Source organism: Anser cygnoides, chromosome 3 (assembly GCF_040182565.1).
Source record: "Anser cygnoides isolate HZ-2024a breed goose chromosome 3, Taihu_goose_T2T_genome, whole genome shotgun sequence".
NCBI classification, from domain to species: Eukaryota; Metazoa; Chordata; class Aves; order Anseriformes; family Anatidae; genus Anser; species Anser cygnoides.
In genome coordinates, this window is record NC_089875.1 from 62,582,477 (window position 1) to 62,601,477 (window position 19,001).

At 39.2% G+C, this 19,001-nt stretch overlaps 1 protein-coding gene across 2 annotated transcripts in view; it reads left to right on the forward strand.

The window, feature by feature from the left end:
* Positions 1-16,484, forward strand: part of STX7 (syntaxin 7) — a 31,769-nt gene extending 15,285 nt beyond the window's left edge. For both annotated transcript variants that reach the window (XM_048075765.2, XM_066994275.1), the window contains exons 3-10: positions 4,694-4,763; positions 6,590-6,680; positions 8,380-8,517; positions 9,226-9,278; positions 10,024-10,114; positions 11,435-11,507; positions 12,463-12,545; positions 15,095-16,484. In XM_048075765.2, the coding sequence (XP_047931722.1) occupies positions 4,694-4,763; positions 6,590-6,680; positions 8,380-8,517; positions 9,226-9,278; positions 10,024-10,114; positions 11,435-11,507; positions 12,463-12,545; positions 15,095-15,187 (692 nt within the window). In that variant the 3' untranslated portion in view covers positions 15,188-16,484. The remainder of the gene's footprint in view (positions 1-4,693; positions 4,764-6,589; positions 6,681-8,379; positions 8,518-9,225; positions 9,279-10,023; positions 10,115-11,434; positions 11,508-12,462; positions 12,546-15,094) is intronic.
* Positions 16,485-19,001: the final 2,517 nt, after the last annotated feature.

A 19,001-nucleotide genomic window follows, 5' to 3' on the forward strand; every position in this document is an offset into this window, starting at 1 on the left:
GCTTGGACATCTCTCAGTCCTACCAGAGAAGGTGGGTGACCTGCAGTCCTCTCATCATTTCCCTCTCAGTGGATGAAGGCCTTTCCAACATTAGGATTTTACTCAAGGATTTGTTTTTTCCTTTTCTTCTGCAAGAATACACTGGTGTTACAGCCTGCCTAGTGATGACTAGTTCTCGGGGATAGTTGCGTTTGCTCCTATATTGTTATAGGCAAGAAGTTGTCTATATTTGATCTTCGTTTTATTTATTTGTATTTTAAGTTGAAACTTCCTATGTGATCTTAAACATTTTCATGTTCAAGCAGCAGAACAATCAATTATGTGGGTTTACTTGTAGTGCTGGAAAAGATTTGCAGAGCTGTCTGAAAAATAAGGGAAGACAAGGAGAAAGGAGGTAAGACTTTCTTCTTCCCTAGCCAGCTAAAAGCCAGCTGTTAAGCAAGTACAGTGTGTGATCCAATATTTGAAATACGTTTTCATCTATGGAATAAATACAATGTATTGCAAATCTGTCAGGAGCACGTTTCTCAAATAATCCTATCTTTATAAAAAAAAATATATACATATATATATATTTCCACTGTAAATCTCACTACTCCTGCAACTCACGTAGGGAAAATGAGGCCTTTTATATGAAGCAGCATTGCTATTCTATTCTGTGCCCTTTTTTATTCTTTTGACCTGGAGGAAGAGCTTCCGCTGCCTATAAATGGAACCACTGTTTGGCCCAGTAAAAGTAAACATAAGCTGGCTCTTAAGTAATTTTCTCAGTAGGAATTCAGGTTAGGTCTTAATTGTTCCTCTGGCTCATCATTAACCATGGCTGACCTGTTCCTGAGCATGTGACTGCTCGGAGAGTGGCCGAGTAGCTTTCAACAGGTAATTGTTACATATTAGGAAGTATAGATTAGGAATGCTGGAAGAGGAATGAAAAATCTTCTTACTAATACAGTATTGCTTCTTTCTAATACTCATTCTGAGGTGGGAAGAGTGAGATTGCTTCCTTTGGCAGGTGAGATGGCAGTTGCTTGGAGAAAATGCATTTGGATCGAGTGGTGTTGCGCAGTCTGCTTCCTGCAGGACTTTCCGGCTGCGGTGGCTTGCTGCCAGCCCCTGGCTGACAAGGTGCTGCTCCCCCTGGAGTTGCTGTGTGAGCTCCGAAAGAACCATTGGTCGTCCTTACATGCCAGCACCTGCCTCGACCTCCAGCGCAGGGCTGGCCACAGTCATTAGCCTGCCTCTGACGACTTCTGGAAAAAATGTCTGTGTGCACACAGTGCGTGTGCTTCTGCAGCTCCGGAGCAAAGTCCAGCAGCTACTTCTGCATATCCAAGGAGCACGAGCTAAGGCATCGAGCTTTGCACTGGAATGGATTCAAGTCGTGCACAAGATCCATTCAGGCTCTGTCATGGGATTGGTATTGCCCAGAGGGGCAGAAAGGACCTCTGGTAGGAGGATTACTCCTGTTGTCAGAGTTCCTGGTCGTTGCCACAAGGTGTGGGAAGCTGGAACAACCAGGAAGTAGGGAAAGAAAAACCTGGAGGGATGAGGTCACCTAGGAGCCAGTCAGAACTGTGCTCTCATCTTTGGTTTCTGATGATTATCAGTGTATTTATGGCACAGATCTATGGCCTTGTGATTTAGGCCTATGCTTTCAGCTCTCTGGGACACCTGAGCGTCAGAGCTGATGAACTGAGAGGCACCTAAGGAGCAGCCAGCGCTTTGCCACCCTGAATTCCCTGCACAGGGGCAAAAAGCTGGTTAAACAAGGAAGGCATTATGAATACTGTGATCAGTAGTGAAGCTGGGAATTTAGGGGCCTCTGACTTACAAAAAGTAATGCTAGGTTTCCAGCAGTTTCGCTTTTCCTCTTCAGTGCCAAGGCCATCTCGGTACTTGCTTTTGAAACAGGACAGCGGAGGTGTTTCTAGCTTTCAGGAGGAGAGGCTGTGGCTACCATGCTTCTCTGTTGAGGAAGGAAAGGGACGCTGACTTATACCTAAAGGTTTTGAAGCTAGTTGTTGCTTAAAATCAAATTCTCTTAAGATCACTGTGTATGTCTGAAGGAACAAGACGCTTCACCTCTGTGATCCAGGTGGCACTGTCTGAATCTATTTCAAATTCGGTTTTTATCAATAAATTTATACAAGTTCATGAGTCCAGACAAATGTCTGTGGTTTAGGTAGTTTTAGGGTTACATCTATAATGTATCAAATGTCTAGGTGAGAATTAGCTACAGTAAGAAATCTGTAATCACAAAATCTATAAGACAATATAAGAAATACATTTTTAAGCCTATATACATTGTAGCATGTTTATATTAATGTGAAGGAGTACAAAGGATGGATTTCTTTGTCTTGTAAACCTGCAGGTACGTACTGTAAATTTTGCAACAAGGTCAGCTTCTTTGTTTTCTATATTCTGCTTTTCCTACCAACTTGTTTAATGCCTGTGCAAAACGACAAACCTTTGGCTTTCTTATGAAAACAGTGTTGAGACTGCTGCTGAAGACTGTTGGCAAAAGTTTACTTTTACCACTTCACTTTTTTTCTGTTTGCTTACTTGTATAAGCAATGTTTCATTTTTCAAAGTGCTGTATAGTTCCCATGATTGAAAAACTGAAAAAGAAATGCTCTTTTTCTTTCTAAATAATATCCTTGTTGTGAAAGGTTAAGGAGGAAAATGCTAAATTAAAGGAAGCCCAGAAAAATTGGTGTCAGTTCAGTCCTTGGTATGTCCATTCTTTTATTTTTCCCAGACAGGTTACAAAGCCTGTTAGCACTTGGTTATTTTGATGTTTCTTGATGCTGCTTACAGGATTCTTGGTAAAAACGTGTTTTAATTTTGTGCTGAATTCTTGAATCACAAGACATGAACCGGGATGAACTTCCCTCTGCCTAGAACTGTGTAGTGTCCAGCTATGCTGTGCTGGCTTTTAATTTCCCCTCAATCATCTACTTGTGTTCATTTTTAGAAGTAGGGTAAATATCTAATTAAGCTGATATGCAAATATGTTAAATACAGGCTTTCAGAGAATTTCTCAGGTGTGAGCCCTTCTTTTAAAACAATTTTCACTTCTTCATTTGTAGTTAAATAACTCTACCTCTAGGTGGCAGTAAAACATGCTACTCTTTCTGTCTGCAAGAAGAGATGTTATGAGAGTGCTTGCAGGTTGTTTTTTCTCCCTGTAAAAACACATCAAGACTAACCGAGCACCTTGGCTCTTGAATCAGAGGGGAGAATGTCTTTGATCAAATACTACTGAAAGTAAATTACTCTGAAGACTTATAGATGCTAAAGCTTATCACTGAATTCAAAAGGTAACAGGACAGTCACATTTTTTTGTTAATTTTAAAACAATGCATTATACTTAACATAAAAAGAAAGCTTAATTAGTCAAAATATTTACTGGTATTTACCAGTACATGTGGCCACTGGTGCCTGTTTGGGCTCAAGCTGCTGTGCAGAAGCATTGAGGTCCAGGAGGCTGCACAAAGCTTCCTTGCCCCAGCAGGTGCCAGGGAGAAACTGATGCTTGGCGGTAGGTTTTGATTGTAGAAAGCATTCAAGAATTTTCACTTATGTTTTGGTGCTTTTCAGCTCAACAACAGTGAAAACTGCGTGAAACCCATCTTACAGTGCTGTTTTTCTAATTAAATTTTTAGTTGTGTCCTCTCAATTTCTCCCAAAGACTTCTGTCTTGAAATACTTGATTTTAAACTCACATGGAACTTGACTGCTAACTTCCCCATTATGTTTGTATCTTTATTACCTGTACGTGCACAGTGGTGTACCAGTCTGCCTGGAAAGCACCACAGAAATACAAGGAAGACCAGTCTGATCTAAACTGTGGATGAGCAAAAATAACTTATTTTGTATATGTATTCTCTCTTTTTGGAGTATACGAGGGTGTTAAGCTAAGATAGAGCACACTGAGAATTTTAATTTTGTAGTGTGATTAAAAACTCAATGTCCTGAAGTGACTGCCCATTTTCCCCTTTGCTTTTTCATGTGAGAGTAAATTTAGTAACCTGAAAAAAAGGCTTAGATGTAGTGCTCTTTCTGTAGTTCAAAACTAATTCACTGTATGAAATACATCTAGAAATCACAAGTGGTTTGTATCCCACATCTAAAAATGTATGTACATATCGAGAACAAGGATCTCAAAATTAAAATTTCAACCTGGATACCTGATTTACTTTTTTTTTGTGTGTGTGGTAAGCCCGTGAATGCTTTGTTGCTGCCTCTTCATTGATGCACTGGTTCTGAATTACTTGTTTGTACAGTGGTGTCTTAGCAGTCTTTAATTTGGCTTTCCAAAATGACATGCATAAAATATGATTGGACTAAAAAAGAATTGTGCTACTTATTTACAAAATTATAACTAAAACACCTGATTTATACTTACTGCATTAAAACTGCTAACCTTTAAATTGCCTATTTCTACCTAGACAGTTGAATATATTCCCTTCTTTTGTAAGAAACTCTAGGCTTTGTTTTTGAGTTGGCACAAACATTTACTAGCTGTTCTGGGACTTCTTAGTGGAATCTTTTTAGTAGGTTTAAAAAAAAAAAGTCTTGAATATCACTTTCTCTCAACTTTTATCATTTTAGAACCGTCAAGCAAAAATGCATAAAATTAAGTTGGAAATTTATGTGGACCATTAAAATTTCTCTTCCTCTTCACAAACAGCTGCTGAAATACAGAGAATACTACATCAGCTTGGGACACCACAAGACACACATGAGTTGAGGCAACAGCTGTGAGTACTTCACATGAAAACATTTAATTTCGTTGCATTGTAAATAATCTTCTGGAAGGTGATCAGGTGGTTTTTTTGTTAGGCAGAGTGCTTGATCTCACTGAGAAGGCAAGTATAGAGAAATATTTGAAATTTAAATGTTGGGATGCCTTTTCTTTTTTCTTTAAATTAATTTTGGCTAGCCTTCGTACACCAGTCAGGTGGCTTACCCATGTACACTGCCTGCAGTATCAAAACATGTACAAAACTTATGCTGTATGTCAGCAAAGGAAAAGCAGCAGGACCAGAAAGCAATATCACTGTTGAAAAAGCAAATGCTCCCCCAACCCTCCACCTCACTCCCCAGCCAGCTCTTAAAATCTGTCTGTATCAGTTTCACAAGGTGATGTATTTGTTTTTTTTGTTGTTGTTGTTTTTTGAGATACAGTACTGTAAGAGAAAGGGGAATGTCTTTTTCATGAGGAAAGTTACAATAAGAAATGATACTGTAGAATAAAATAAATTAAAAAAAAAAAAATGAAATACAACTGAAGTACAGATGCTGCGCTTTATACTTCAGTCACCTAAAAGTGGGCTTTCATGAATATGCCAGTCAGCTGCTCTCTACTTCTCAGCTCAGTCTAATGAACTGGTACGATTTTTTTTTTAATCGACCTCCTTTACCACATTAATCTCAGCAACATAAATGCGAGTAAACGATGTGTTGTGCAAACCCTGTGGGTGAGAAAGTTGGCAGTCTTCAGTGTGGCTAATGCTGCACTGTGGCCATTGAATAGTAGGAGGAAGTGTGTATTGGACCGAAGGCGTTGCATTCATTTTGTGTGAACAGCCAAATTGCTTCATGGTAGCCTGAGTTCAGGGTTCATAACATTAGCCAGGTACAACCTACAGTGGATGCCCTACTGGGGACTGAATCAACATTCACAGTTATGCAGTAACCAGGCAGGATCTAGACACAATTTCACAACTAAAAAGGCTAGAAAATGTTTGAAGGACTCTTTCCAGTCTGTTCATGAAGGTAACATATATGCTAAGTTTCCTTGAGTTTTCATATGTCACTTCTTCACTTTTCTGAACATTTGGCACTTCCTTTCATGGTTGCAGATGCCTGGAAGAGTTATTTAATTACTTTAAATATTGATGTTGATTGTTTGCTAATAGCTTTCCAGATTTTTTTTTTTAAGACTTTCAGTATACGCTGGGGAACAGAGTCGGAACGCAGGTAAAGAATCTGAGTAGCTCCAGGGGGAAAAAGTGATACTTGTAAAGAAGTGTGTGATAACAACAAGTTTCTCTGAAGAGAAACAGAAAACAAGTAGTGATGCTGCTGAGGACAAGGCTTTTTAAAGCACTATTATAACTATTGGTAAGCAATTAATAAATTCTTCAGCTAAATTCACAGCTGTTGTATCATGGAAGAATATAGATTTCCTCACAAACTTCCCAGTAACTATCAGGAATTGGTTTTTCAAGTGCTTTCAAATTATTGACAGCCTCAAATAGACAATGGGCGAGCATATTTCATGTTTAGATGCTCACAATAACTGGGACCTTGTTGTTGCATGTTAGAGTAACAATCAAAAAACCTCAAAAAAAAAAACAGTGAAGAAAGTGAGCAATTGTACTGTCAAACCAAGAAACATTCCTTCAGCATCTGTCTCATCTGGAATCTGTGCTGATCTGTTGTCACATTTTTGCAGTGAAGAACAGAATAAAGATCGCTTCATGTACTTCAGCGAACAGTTAATTCAACTGTTTCTGAGAACTGGTGAAATTCAGACAGAATTAACCAACAGAGTCTAATGAAACTTTGTGTTTGGTTTTAGGCAACAAAAGCAGCAGTACACAAACCAGCTTGCCAAAGAAACTGACAAATACATCAAAGAGTTTGGATCTTTGCCTGCAACAAGTGAACAGGTATAAAAACAAAGAGTGTGGCTTGTTTGACTATCATGTTGGCTTATGTAGAGTATTTGAGTGACTTCAGGCTTTCAAAGCAGTGTTTAGCTGGTCATGACATTTGCATAACAGAGACAATTACAACACAAGTATTTTTATTGCAGCCCAGACTTGTTCAAAAGTTGTTTTTAAGTATCAGGAATGAGGTAGTTTGACTGAAGGGGTAGGAATCAAGACAGTACATCGTGCCTGTGATTTCTGGTAGCTGGCCATTTAGTAATCTGTAGCAGTGATGCCAGGTCTGACTCACTGGGTGCTCTGAATGCTTCCAGTGGCAAGGAGTTGTTGCTTGCCATAACTGTGAGGCAGGTGGCTGGACACATTTGTGAACCGTCCAAATAATTTGTGCACAAATAATTTCTGCCCTTTATATCTCAGATCAGCATATATGCTATGCCCTGTCCTTGGGCTTTGCCCTTCTTAGGGGGAATGGCCAGAAGGTGTTACTAAACCAATTTCTGCAGTGTTTAAGCTGCTTCTTTCCCAGGTCTGTGTGAAATCCGGGCAGGAGGTTATTTCTGAAGTGGCAGTTGTTGTTAGCACACTCCTGACTACCATCCTTTCTTTCTTACTGTAAAGAAATCCATAGCTTAAATAAGGGAAGAGCAACAGGATCCCAGAAAACATAGATGCAGATTATTGTCACTAAAACAACTTGCTTAGTGTGTGTCTTGTTATCAAGGAGCCTTTAGGAAAATGAATTGTCCCAAAACTGTTTTCAAATGGCAGACCGTGTTCTGTGCATGTTCTGCCTGTCAAGTTGGAAACTTCTAATGGTGTTTTCACTTGGTTTTAGTATTAACCTCTAGTTCAGGCATAGAGGTTTTATGCTTTATGGCATTTTCAAGCTTTATGCTCTGTCTTGAAACTGATAAGTTGGCAGTGGGATGTTTTACTGTTTGATTTTACTCCTTGTATCGTGAACACTTTCATTGAAGATAACTCTCAATGAAATACATAAATGTTGGGTTGATGAATGGAAAGTTATGGCCGCTTACAAATTTGGAAGGAAGGGTTGGTGTAATGTATGTATTTAGGGAAATTGAGGCTCCCTGGAATGCCATGTGTTCCTATTCCCTCCCTGACATCTTTCTCAAAAAAAAACAAAACCAGAAGTTAGAACATGTATCTTTGGAACAGTTTTTAAGGACTTATAAGGGAGTGTGAACCCACTTCAGTATGCCATTCAATACACATTTCCAGCGTTTATGTAAAATACACGTGTAGTGCTCTGTCCATGCCCTTTTTCTTTTCTGCACCCTTGCCTCCATTCAGTCTGTTCTGCATATTTTAGAATTCACAGTATGAAAATATTTCACACTTAACGACTGAGTTAATTTAATAATTGAGAGATGTAAGGAAAGTAGAAGGTTTCCCTGTATCAGCGTATGGAGTACTGTATGACCTGTCCCTGCCCATTTCCAGCTGTTAAATGAAACTACAACATTGGTTTCCTCTTTAAATGGCTTAAATTGTGGCAGAGTTGCATGTTTCCAGAGGGAAGGAAGGTTTGTCCACGCAAATGGTTTTGTAGGCAGCATTCCCTAATACCCATTTAGGAAAAAAGAGTCTGTGGCTTAGCATTGAGCAGCCTGCAAATGGCAGAGTTCTGAAAAGCCTGAGCTCATTTGACTTTGTAAAACTTTTTCTCCTCTAGCGTCAAAGAAAAATACAGAAAGATCGTCTTGTGGGGGAATTCACCACAGCGCTAACAAATTTCCAAAGGCTGCAAAGGCAAGCTGCTGAGAAAGAAAAAGACTTTGTAGCCAGAGTAAGAGCCAGCTCGAGGGTATCTGTAAGTATTGGGAAATACGCTATTATACTCTGTTTACAGTGGTGGTGTTCAGTGTCAAACTTGCCTCTGTAATGCTTTTTACAAGGGCTCATATTTGACTGCAAATACTGCAGAACGTGCGCAATATAAGCATAGTGGCTTTCTTTGCTTACTTCCATGCATAGCTGAATTACATAGTTCATTTTACTGTAAAGGCTGAATTGCATTGAAATCATAACTTCTGAAATCTGTTACTTTTTCCTGGTCTTTATCACATAAAAGCATGGACTGCCCCTGTGTTTGTGCACTAGTCTTGCAAAAGCAATTTTCAGTAGATCTTGAAATACTTTTGCTGGACATTTAGATATCAGGACTTTTTCTACCATGAAGAACCGCCTGTCAGATCTCTATGCAGTATTGATGTGGAGAAGTGTTGAGAAGCTGAGCTATTCCTTGTTAGCGTATCAGTTTTGCCCTTTTACTCTGTACCAAATACATGTTGCTGCACTTGTAAATTTTAACAGGCATTTAGTGAGCTGAATGCTTTCACTTGTATTTCAGCTTTATGCATGCATAAAGCAAAATTGGGCAATGAACATGTTAAATCGTGTTTCAGTTTGTAGTTGACTTATAAGTCTTGTAATATTTTCTTATTGTAGAAATGCTGATAGTGCTCCTTTCAGGTCCATAATGTTTTTACTTATTTTTTTTTTCATACACCGGATGTAGGGCGGTGCTCCTGAAGACACCTACAAAGAAGGAACACTTGTCTCTTGGGACATGTAAGCTGAATTTAAGTCTTAACATAGTTCAAATTAATAAATGGCCTGCAGGGAAGAGTTGCTGACTTTCTGATCAGTTGCCTTTTTCAGGAGGGAGTAGGAATAGGTTGGTTTTTAGTCATGGGCTTTCTTCCACAGGGCAAGTGTGGAGAAGTCTTCTCGTTGGGACAGGTGGGAAGAAAAACAAGCAGTTCCCATTATCTTCCCTCCTCCCCTCTTTTTTTCTTCTCCAAACTTCAGTTTCAAACATCTCCTTAAGCTGCCCCAAGTCCACGCCTGGGCTTTGGGACACCCAAACTTAGGTAAGCACAGTCTGTGAATAAAGTAAAACTGTTAAGTTCTGGTTGGTCAAGTGGGATCTCCTGTTGCTTTCATACTCTGCAAGAACTACATGACAGTCTCAGATTCTGTTGGTATTGGTCAGCTTATTTTTGCCTGAAATGGATTTAAACTCTGCACTTCGTAATTCAGATGAAACTTTGTCCTTGCATTCATACTTGGAATTTCCAATGAGCTAGCTCTATGCTATGTGCAAATTTGCTACAGCAGCAGCTTCCTCTATCAAAGATGTGATTGTTAGACCGTCCCTGTTGGCTAGACATGCAAGGCTAAAAAAGTGTGTTTTGTTAACTGATAAAGTTGGTGCCGTATGTATTTGACTGTCATCTTATTCTTCTTATTCTGAGTTATTTCTCATGGTGACTATTTAATTTTGGGTTTGTTTGGTCGGTTTTTGTTTTGACAGTCAACCTCAAGCACAAGTGCAAGATGAAGAAATCACAGAAGATGACCTCCGTCTTATTGAGGAGAGGGAATCTTCCATTAGGCAGCTTGAGGTAAGTGTAAGTGGTTTTACAGCAGATTTCAGGATATGCTTTAAAACAAAAGAAAAACATTGTTTTATACTGGTATAAGCATTAATTGCAGGCGTAAATAAATCCTTGGGGAATTGGGGTTGGGGATTGTTTGTGGGTATTTTTTTTTTTTTCGAATCTACAAATATTGACTTTATATGGTATGTGAAATGTGCATTAGAAATCTACTGTAGGAAAGCCAGGTTTTGATACTGTGCCTAACCTCAGTGGTTCAGCTGAGAATTAAGAAAGTGCTTGTGTGATTACGAGGAAAAGGATTATTGCTGTTGTGTGTTGTTGTTGTTTTTTAAACTATAAGTGAAGCAAAGCTGTGCCTTTCTATCCAGTTATTCCCAATGTATTGTTCAGCATCTTCATTTTCTAAGTTTTTTGTTCATTTGTATTTTGAACGCTTCTTCTGGAAACAGAGTTGTGCTACTTCATTCAAAGTGTTGTAATTAAGGGCTCATCCAAAAATTAAAATAAAAAATAAAAAAATTTAGCGTCAAGTTGTAAAGCGCACCAAAAGTCATGCGTGATGAAATACTGACATCAAGTGACTTCTGTAAAGACGAAAGGAACTTTTCCAGCTGACGTGGAATGCGCATCGCTACCGTTAACAACAAAGATGCTGTAACTGGGATTTATCAAGACATCCAAACCTCCATTCTGTTCTAAAAATAAACTTTATGATGATCTCTCCCTTGCCACTCATACGTTAATAAACAATGAACTAAATATATATCAGTCATTAGTTGAGGAGAGATCATATGCACGGTGGCAATGAGGCATTTATGAATTCATTGTGACCAGATGGCAATAAGATAATATCATATGCTTACAATGTCCTGATTTCATGGCAGAGAGACAACCTCTGTAAATTGTGTCGCTTATGACATTTGTGTGTATTTAACAGGTGTACTAAAACTAATGCAAAAAAAAATGTGTATGCTTTATACCAGTTTAATCAAAATGAATCTATTAAGCCAAGTTGGCATGTACCTGTTCCTTCAGTTAACCTGAGACAAGTTTTTGTGTAGACGAGCCCACAGCAGAGAGATCCTCTTTGTGAAGTGATGTGAAGTTTGCTTTGTGCACAGTCACCTTCAGTTAGTTTGATTATTATAAGCGTTGACTCGTAATACAAAAAGTCTTCCAAATAAATACTAAGGTTTTTTTCCATTTAGGGTAAAGAATCATGGGTGCATATTCAGAAGGGAAAGGAGCAGTATTTTTATCTAAATGTAAAGAAATCCTGTTTTATGCTATGACAATTAATGTGATGATCATTTTTCCTTTCAGGCTGATATTATGGACATCAATGAAATTTTCAAAGACTTAGGAATGATGATTCATGAGCAAGGTGATGTGATAGGTAAGTCCAACTCAAATATTCTCTGAAGAGTTGTTTGTCTCTGGGAAGCAGCAGTATAGTACATTCTTTTGCTGGAAAAATTCGTGTAATGTGAAGGTTAATGCTAAAGCAAATCAGGTGCAACCTAATCATGGGTAGAGTGGCTGAAGTGGTGGGGGATCCACTTTAAAAAGTGTCTTTAAAACAGTTTAAATGCATGTTTAATTGTGTCTTTTTTAAAGGTGTATAAAAAGTGTTTAGTTTTTGTAATTGTATGTTCACAAAATTAGAGTTTGTGGAGGGAATTTTAGTGCAGTGACTAGTGATGTAAGTATGCAGATTCAGCAAAAATTTCCGCTTTACCCTCCAGGCAGACATGCTTATTCTTTTAAATAAATGTGATTGTAAAATTTGTTTTCTGAGTTTTCTGCTAAGCCGTGCTGTTTTCTAAACCCAGAATACATTTGCTGGGCTTTTTCTGTCACCTTACTCCATATTATGTTCGAGATCCCCTCAGATTTTTCCATTGGGGAAAAAAAAATGCATCAGTGTGATAGGATATCATATTCTATTCGTGCCTCTTGGGGAGTTTTGTGTGTTTTTCCTCTGACTTCATAGGTCTTTTTTAATTTGAGCAGAGGGTAGAAATCAGTAGCAAGCTGGATGACAGAAAAGTACTGAGAGAAAGTTTCTCTTCTGGTAGGTTTCCAAGTCTCAGCCCAGCTTCTAGAACAGGGGACTCTTACTGAGATGAATTCAACCTGGGCATTTCAGAAATGAACTCAGGCATAAGTATAAAAAAGGCCAACTTCCATAATGCCTGGTATAAAACTTTGGATATTGAAGCGATCGACATTTGGGGGGGTGGGGGGGTGGAGGCAGCTGTCACATGTGCTCTCATGTTTATTTCAGCATTCCAAACCTTTGACTGGGATATGACTAACAAAAATTTGAAATCTTTTCTTTTAAAATACAGACAGCATAGAAGCCAATGTGGAAAATGCAGATGTACACGTGCAACAAGCAAACCAGCAGCTGTCAAGAGCAGCAAACTACCAGGTAACGTCAATACCAGCTGCTAGTTCTGTGTGACTGTACTTTCTCAATAGTCAAGACTTAAACTTAATTTTGCAGTTCAGAATTTGATTTTCATTTTCCTCAAAGCTCTCCTGAAGGTGTGTGTTAGACTATGATGGCATCGCTAGGTCACTGAAACAAAAGTCAGTGACCTCTGAAAGTTCTGGGTTTCCTGTGAAATTAGCTAGGTTGTTTCAGAGCACCTGGAATTTTACTGTTATTTAAAAAAAAAAAAGCAAACAAAATCCTTTAACAACTCAAGAAGGAAAAAGTTACTTTGTGTAGGGAATGAGTCTCTAAAGGTCAATGGAGGAGTAGGGACGTCCTCTGAAGAGGCTGCCAGCTAGCATTAATTTTTGCTGTATAAAATCTTCTTGAAGCTGTGTGTGTCCTGATTCTGTTAATTGCTATGGTGATGCTACAAAAAACATTTCAAACTCTCAAACTTTTTTTGAAAAGCCCCTTTGAAAAGACCTTTTAATGTGACTTCTTTCTAACATTTTTGGCACTTGTTACTAATAAGATTATTTCTAATAAATCTTCCCTCTTCAGTCCAAGTTAGTCCTTAGATGATTTTATTATTAATAATCCTCTTGTGGGTTAGCAGTAGCTAGGGCAATACATTGATGACAAAATGTCTGAAGGATTGCTTCCAGATCTCAGTGGGAGAAAGAAGGGATGGACACATCCTTGAACTGTATTCCAGGTGGCAGTAATTGGCACAATGCATCATTGTGTGTGACTGGTGGCTCTTCTGATAATGACGAAATTCAAAAAGAACAAAAAAAAATAGTAGCAGTCAAAACTTTCCATGGAAGGTGTTAGCTTTGGGATTGAAATTGAAAATGAAAAACTGTGCTAATTTTTCTTGAAGAGGAAAGGATGAACTTCTTTTGACCTGAAAGGAAGGTTATCAAGGCTTTTGACAAGCTTCTGTCACATGTGCCTTGCAGCAGAGACAAAACACTCAGGAGGATTGGCTTGTGTTTGAAAGGATTGTGTAGTATGCTTGGGATTTGAACGTTTCTTTGCTTGAAAGCTCAGCCTTGTTCCAAGACTCTGAAAAATCACTTGCAGCTATCTCTATGCTCTGACCCCCTCAAGGAACTGGAAGAGGCTTAGGCATGCTGGTGGGGAATAGGCTGCACGTGGTTAGTACCCTCACAACTCACGTTTGTGCTTGGGCGAGGTCTGCAGCACCCATCTGCCATGTGAGGTGTGTGCACAGAGCAGTGCTGGCGGGACAAAACTGGGCTTGTGTCCTCCCTTTCTTTCCCTCTTTATTGCTTCTGCTTTATTACTTGTAGAAATGATCATTAAGTGTACAAGGAAATAAGATCTGCATGTCTTTATTTCACTACCTTGACTAAGTGGTGTTACAGGGAAAAAAAAATGCTTTACTTCAGTGCAGTGTTGGTAAGAGGTGGTCTCTAGGATGAAAAAGAAAGTAGGAGTGTAAGAGGTGTAGGGAGAGAATCTGGCAGCAGATGAGAAAAGAAGGGGACCCTAGCAAAGGGCTGAGTTCTGACAAGTTAGATCATTAAAGAACCGAGGGGAAGAAAGCTTAGGCTGACAATGGGGGAAGTGGTAGCAACACAGCAAGACTAGCAGAAGAGAACAGATAGCTAAGACAAGAAACTTAGTAGTCTGCGTGGTGCTGGGCAGAGAACTGGCTACCCCGGTGAAAAACTGACATAGGTGTGGTTCTGCAGGAAAAACAACAAAAAAGCAGACATGAAGCTCTGCTAAAAAGAAAGAGCGGAGCCTGGCTCTGCTTCTGGAGCTGTGACCTAGAATCCCAAGATTTGTTATCATTGCTTGGCTACCAGCAAAAGCCTGCAAAACCCACTAGTAAAGTATACTAATTCATTTCTTGCTGCTTCAGATAAAGGATAATAACCTACTCCTGGTCCTGGTTGCTCTGGAATCTCAAGCTACAGGCCTGTGTGGGAGATGAAAGTTTTGACAGAAAGTTTTGGATGTGCCTAAAACTTACTCTATATTGTAATGACGTCTCAATAGCTGAGTGTCTTACTCATGTCTTTTTTTTTTAGCAATTCAAACCTAAGAAGCTTTACAAAAACAACTTTTAAATAACTGTGAATAGATGCAAAGTCAATCTTGTGGAAGTCTAAAACTGCAGTCCTTTGTCCCCTTCTGTACATACATTTATACTCTTTAAATATTTTTTATAGAAGGCCATTTCTGCCTCCTACTGTGCAGATGGATTGTCCATTTTCCTCTGTACAAGGCCACCTGTTTTCACACATTTTCTTTCCCAAGTGTTAGACAATGAACATTTATAAGTTACTGCATTCTCTTTCCTTACTTTGTTACTTATGCCAGAAAACACTATTGAAATCATTTTCTTGAATAATACAGCTATAAAAGTGCGTGGATAAATTAACTCTTTTTTTTTTCTTGAACAACTTTATATGATTTGTTTGTAGCAGCAGGACCATAGAAACATTTGAGTTGTTTTCCAATACTGTAGTGCAGTTTTCAATCAACTTTCTTTTCTCTATTTACAGCAAAGGTCTCGAAAGAAGATGTGCATCCTCATTAGTGTACTTGCTATTGGAGCATTGATTCTTGGAATCATCCTATGGTTTTCTCTAAAATAAGTCTCTGGAGAAAGTGTTGTAATTGATATTTAAATTATGAAAGGAAATTTCTACGGTCATGGTTTGCTGATTGTGAAGCTAAGTAAAATAATGGTTCTTCTGTACTTCATCACACTTATTTTTTATAAGACTTTGTTTTAACCCAAGAAGTAACTACCTGCCCTCTGGATGTGAGTGCTGTCTTACCAGTAAAACCAGTCAGCGCCATAAACTGTTCCGTTAACTTAAAAACCTCTTAAGGTTTAAGAGGTTAATCAAAATCCTGGTAACTTGTATTGAAGGAAGGTAGGGGAGGAGTGGATTATCTCAGATACTGCTAAATGTTGCTGCCAAAACGAACTCCTGAACTGTTGCTTGAGGCAACAAATTCACAACTCAGAATTTAGTTTTAAGCTAGTAATGTCTTTGTCTTTTTTCTGTTCCATCTCACCTACCTGCCCATTTGATATGGGTGGTTAAAAAACAAAATGTGGGTTGCTGAAGTTGGTGTGATCTCCCTTTTTAACTGAAGCCTTCAAATTAAGCCTTCAGTTTGCCTCTAACCTTTCAGATGCTTCATATATGTCTGTATTCAGCATTAAGTATGGTTATGCCTGGAAGCCTCCTGCAAAGGTAGGTAGGGTGGATGATGTAATTCTTTGGATTTCTTGTTTCAGTTTTCACATTAAAAATAAAGTTTTATGTGCATATGCCTGATATCTTTGCATCTGAAGTGTGTATCAATGAGCTTGGCCAGATGAAAATAAGTTCTAGTCTGTGAATTCTTTAATTTACTGGGAAGAACAGAAATTCCCAGCTTCCTAGCTGCACTTGAATGTTACTGTTCCGAAACTGTCAGGATTCAGTTTCCATGAACAGATCTGAAGTTGTGTGAGGTCTTCCATACAGATGAAGAAAAGATTACAAATTAAATTCCAAGTTCAATGGTCATATTTAAATATAATTTCTTAATCAGTTGAACTTACTCAAACTGCTTAAGAAGTCTGATGCTTATAGCCTTTAAAATGACCTTTTTCCTTTTGTGCCATTTTGTACTAATATATTAAAAATGTAACTGAACACTTTTCTGCCAATTAATCTATTTGCATTTTTAATTGACATTGATGAACTAATCTGAAAAGTGTACAGATGAAAAAATCAATTTGTATTTTATAAAGTTCTTGTACACTCGACCGATAGAGAATGCACTGTTTACATAGTGAACTATGAAACGTTGTCTGGGAACAATCTAACTGTAAGCATAAATGGACTTCGGAATTGTAACTGTGCAACCAAAATAAAGGTCTTTTAAAGAGTACATTTTTCTAGTAGCTCCTCTTTTCAGAATCTGTCTTTACAAGCACAGCTATTGTCTTCAACGTTATCTCTTGACAACTCGAGAGAATTCCAGCTCTTCTGCTGTTCCTGTGATACTCTTCACATAGAAATAGAAATGGATCTTGCCTCCCCATCTCTGTGACCCCAGCATTAGAAGGAAAGGATGCTTGCTCTGTATGGCTGCTGACATAGGTGTTAAGTTATCCTTTGGCGCAGCATGAAGCTTTTGAGGGACAGGTATCCATAGTATGGGAAGAAGACTTGTGCTGTTGTACTTGGATCCCAAAAACAAGGGAGGAAAAATAAGTCTTGTGGACCTGCGTGGTTATGGTCCACATTAATGTGGAAAACACCTCTGAGACTGAAAGAGGAGTTGAATTTTCATGTAAGCTGCAGTATGGACACGTGTGTTGTGGTCCCAGCTGCTGTGTTCGTGTGGCTGCCTTTGTGTTGAGAGTAAGACGAGGACTCTACCTACCTTTGTTGAATAACCATCAGATACAGTCTGGGGCACTGGCAGCCATGGCAATGCTAGCACTAGTAGTGCTAATGCCTTTCTTTGGTTCCAGGCTCCACTAGTCTGAACTAGAAGAGCAGTCAGCACTTTGAATAGCTTCCTTACCATTGAACTAAAACTGACTTTGGAAGTTTCTTGGCCTTAATGTTTAACAGTCTTTATGCTATTACAAACAGCCGCAGAGAAGAATAGCCTGATCCTACTTGCCCAGGAGATCCTTTCCTCTATTGCAAAATGTGATGCTTCTGTCAGTGACTGTTTGAACCCACTGACATACTTGGGGAGGAAATGCAGCACTTCAGCAGCAGTTCTTCAGCTCTGACTCCTGGCAGATCTGGTCACACCTTGCAAATTGTGTTTATCCAGCAGTGAGTGACTGGAAAGCAGAATAGACAATGCTTAAGGTTTCACCCAGTAAGAGCCAGTCAGAGTAAGACTAGGACAGCAGTTTTGAGTGACAGCGATTCTGTGAGTTGCACAGCATTGCATTTCTCATATCCAGGCTGCGTTCTTGCTCTTCTGTGTTTGATTTGTCTGAATGTCTTTATTGTCATGTGCAGTTGGTGCTTTCTTTTCAGACAATCATGCCTGATCTGTTCAGCTGCTCTCCTGTCTTTGCAGTTTAGGCGCTGTCAGAGAGAAGAGTGCTGCTGCAAACTGCGGTGCGTGTCTTGCTTACTTCATTCAACACCTCCTACTCATAAAGACTGCTTGTCGGGTTGGGGTCCCTCCCCCACATACTCCTCAAGACAAAAGTCTGCCTTTCCTGAGTTCCAGTGGAGGGGGAACGCTGGAGGCCCTTACCTCTGGAAGAGATGCAGGGCAGGCTGGACTGCTGCTGCCTCTGCTGCTGCCGTGCTGAGCCAGGCAGGAGGTAGGGGGGAGGTCAGCACCGCAGTGTTCACACACAGGCTCCTGTATCTGTTGGAAAGAGGAGCCCACAAGGCCTTAATTGCTCATTAAGAAGTTTGGTGCTCTTAATTTTCAATCTTCTTTAGGCAGAAAGTGTTATGTTGGTGTGTTGTTTTTTTATTGTTGTTGTTTTGTTTTGCTTAGCATGCCCATTTTGGGGGGCATAAATATTCATTTTTAAGCTGCTCTTAACAGAGCTCCTCTCTGTCTTTTCCCTCTTGTGCATACTTGCTCTCTTAACTATACAAAATGCAATTTCCAAGTATTTAAAAAAAAAGTTTTGATACCTGTTAAGAACCCAGTAAAACATCTGGATACAACATGTATGAGTCAATGTTTTTAGAACAAAGATTTTGGCTGTTCCAAATTATCCATCGATATCTGTCAGATTAGCAAGGCCAAAGAAATGCAATCAAAGCACTCTTCATTTTGCTGAAGGAACCTGGTAAGAATAGTTCCTTTGTAGTTATCTAAACCACACACCAGGGGTGCCTTTCTGTTCTTTCCTGCTTTTTTAAAGAAGTGAAAATCACAAGGGCAGACAGCTTTGTAAAGGCTTTGTGGGGATTTTTTGGTTGTTTTGTGGTTTTCTTGTTTGTTTGTTTTCCTGCACCTTCCCCCTTGGAAATCGTTCTTGATAATCAGCAGGGTACACAATATTGCCAAACTAGTTTCATATCCAAGAGCCTTCTTAAGTCACCCTCACACCCACCGTGCATATAGTCAGCAAATGTTTGATGTCAGAGATAGGGGTGGATTTTGGGCATCCAAAATAGTTTGAAACCACGAAACAATATTTAATCTTGGGAAGAAAAGGGTCAAGAGATAGGGCAAAGGGATAAAAGTGCATTATCTGTCAGCAGATGTTTGAAAGACCAAATGGTCTTGTAGCTGATCGCTGTTTGGGGCTGTTTCAAGGATTGGTTGTGCTGCTCAGAGTCGTGTTTGGAAAGGACTTGCTTTGCTTTTTTTAGTCCTGGTTGAACCTATTGGATGCTTTCAGGAGCAGGAAGTTAGTGAGAGAGGAAAGAGCAGAGACCTCTTGTTTTGCTGTGCATCAACATTTGA